The sequence below is a fragment of the Trachymyrmex cornetzi genome, unplaced genomic scaffold (genome assembly GCF_001594075.2).
Source record: "Trachymyrmex cornetzi isolate Tcor2-1 unplaced genomic scaffold, Tcor1.1 scaffold3696, whole genome shotgun sequence".
In the NCBI taxonomy this organism is placed as follows: Eukaryota; Metazoa; Arthropoda; class Insecta; order Hymenoptera; family Formicidae; genus Trachymyrmex; species Trachymyrmex cornetzi.
The window spans coordinates 1-1,660 of record NW_017298425.1 but is presented as its reverse complement, the minus strand read 5'-3'; the positions used below and the strand labels follow the sequence as shown (position 1 = coordinate 1,660).

The 1,660-nt window shown below is 31.0% G+C and overlaps 1 protein-coding gene across 1 annotated transcript; it reads left to right on the top strand.

The window, feature by feature from the left end:
* Window positions 1–127: 127 nt before the first annotated feature.
* LOC108763564 (uncharacterized) lies at window positions 128–1,613 on the top strand (the record flags this gene model as incomplete). The annotated part of the gene is made up of 2 exons (XM_018511312.1): window positions 128–734; window positions 1,522–1,613. Coding segments are annotated over exons 1-2 (699 nt in total), but the record flags the coding sequence as incomplete, so codon positions are not given.
* Between the last annotated feature and the right edge of the window lie 47 nt (window positions 1,614–1,660).

Genomic DNA, 1,660 nt, shown 5'->3' with positions numbered 1-1,660 from the left:
CCTGTTTCAACAATGGCTTGTAGATAGTTATGTAAAAATTGAAAAGGATAGAATAAATTATTGGAAAAATTATCAAAAAGAATTACGAACTGAAACATATCAAGGTTTAAAAGATTATATACAAACTATGGCGAGTAATTTAAATGGACGTATTGGAAAGATGGTTATACTTCCATCGACATTTACTGGATCTCCGCGTAATATGTTACAAAATTATCAAGATGCGATGGCAATTGTTGCTAAATTTGGTAAACCAGATCTTTTTATTACGATGACTTGTAATCCTAAATGGCGCGAAATTGAAGAAAATCTTTTAGATGGTCAACAAGCTTCTGATAGACCTGACATTTGTGCACGTGTTTTTAATATTAAAAAAGATTATTTGATTGATTTGATTGTAAAGCAAAAATTTTTTGGAGAAGTAGCAGCCTTTGTATATGTTATTGAATTTCAAAAACGTGGTTTGCCTCATGTTCACATGTTAATTACTTTAAAATACAATTTTAAAATAACAACTCCACAAATAGTTGACAAATACATCTCTGCTGAAATTCCTAATCCATGTGAAAATCATACTTTACATAACATAGTTATGAAACATATGATTCATGGACCTTGTGGTGATTGGTGTTTAGTAAATGGAAAATGTTCAAAACATTATCCAAAATCATATCTTGAAGAAACTAGAATGAATGAAGATGCTTATCCTTATTATCGTCGAAGAGATAACCCTGGTAGCAAGCTGACGTCAAAATGACGCCATTTGACGTCAAAATGACGTCAAAATGACGTAGCTTGCTACCTGGGAATGGTAGAAGTTTTGAACGTCCTGGTGGATATATAGTTGATAATCGTTATGTAGTACCATATTGTCCTATTTTATCAATTATTTTTAATTGTCACATAAATGTTGAGATAGTTTCAAGTATCAAATCTGTTAAATATCTGTATAAATATATTTACAAAGGTCACGATGTTGCCGCTATTAGAATTGAACCAATTACAGAAAATATAATTATTGATCATGATGAAATACATAATCATATAGAAACTCGTTATGTTGGACCTGTAGAAGCCAGTTGGCGAATTCTTGAAAAAAAAATTACAAGATAAAAGTCATACTATAGTACGTTTGCCAGTTCATTTTCCTAATGAACAAAATGTTATAATTGAAAATGAAACCGTTGAAGAAGCAATGACGACTGCTATGAATCAAGTTAGTATGTTAATTGATTATTTTAATTTAAATTCTCACGATGAAGAAGCAAGACAGTATTTATATGTAGAAATTCCGCGTTATTATTTATTTAAGAAAGAGAAAATTAATGGAAGAAATATTTCGCGTTGGGTAAAACGCAAAAGTCATTATAATTGTATAGGACGAATGTATTCCGTTAGTCCAACACAAATAGAACTATTTCATTTACGATTATTATTACTCACTGTAAAAGGAGCTACAAGTTTCGAAGATTTAAGAACTATAAATGGAGAAGTATGTCAATCGTTTTGCGGCATGTTTAGCTCTAGGTTTGATTGAAGACGATGATGAATGGAAACGAGCTATGAATGAAGCGGTTGGATGGATGATGCCAAGACGAATTCGTAGATTATTTGTACGTATATTATTATATTGTCAACCATTACATCCTGAAGAACTCTG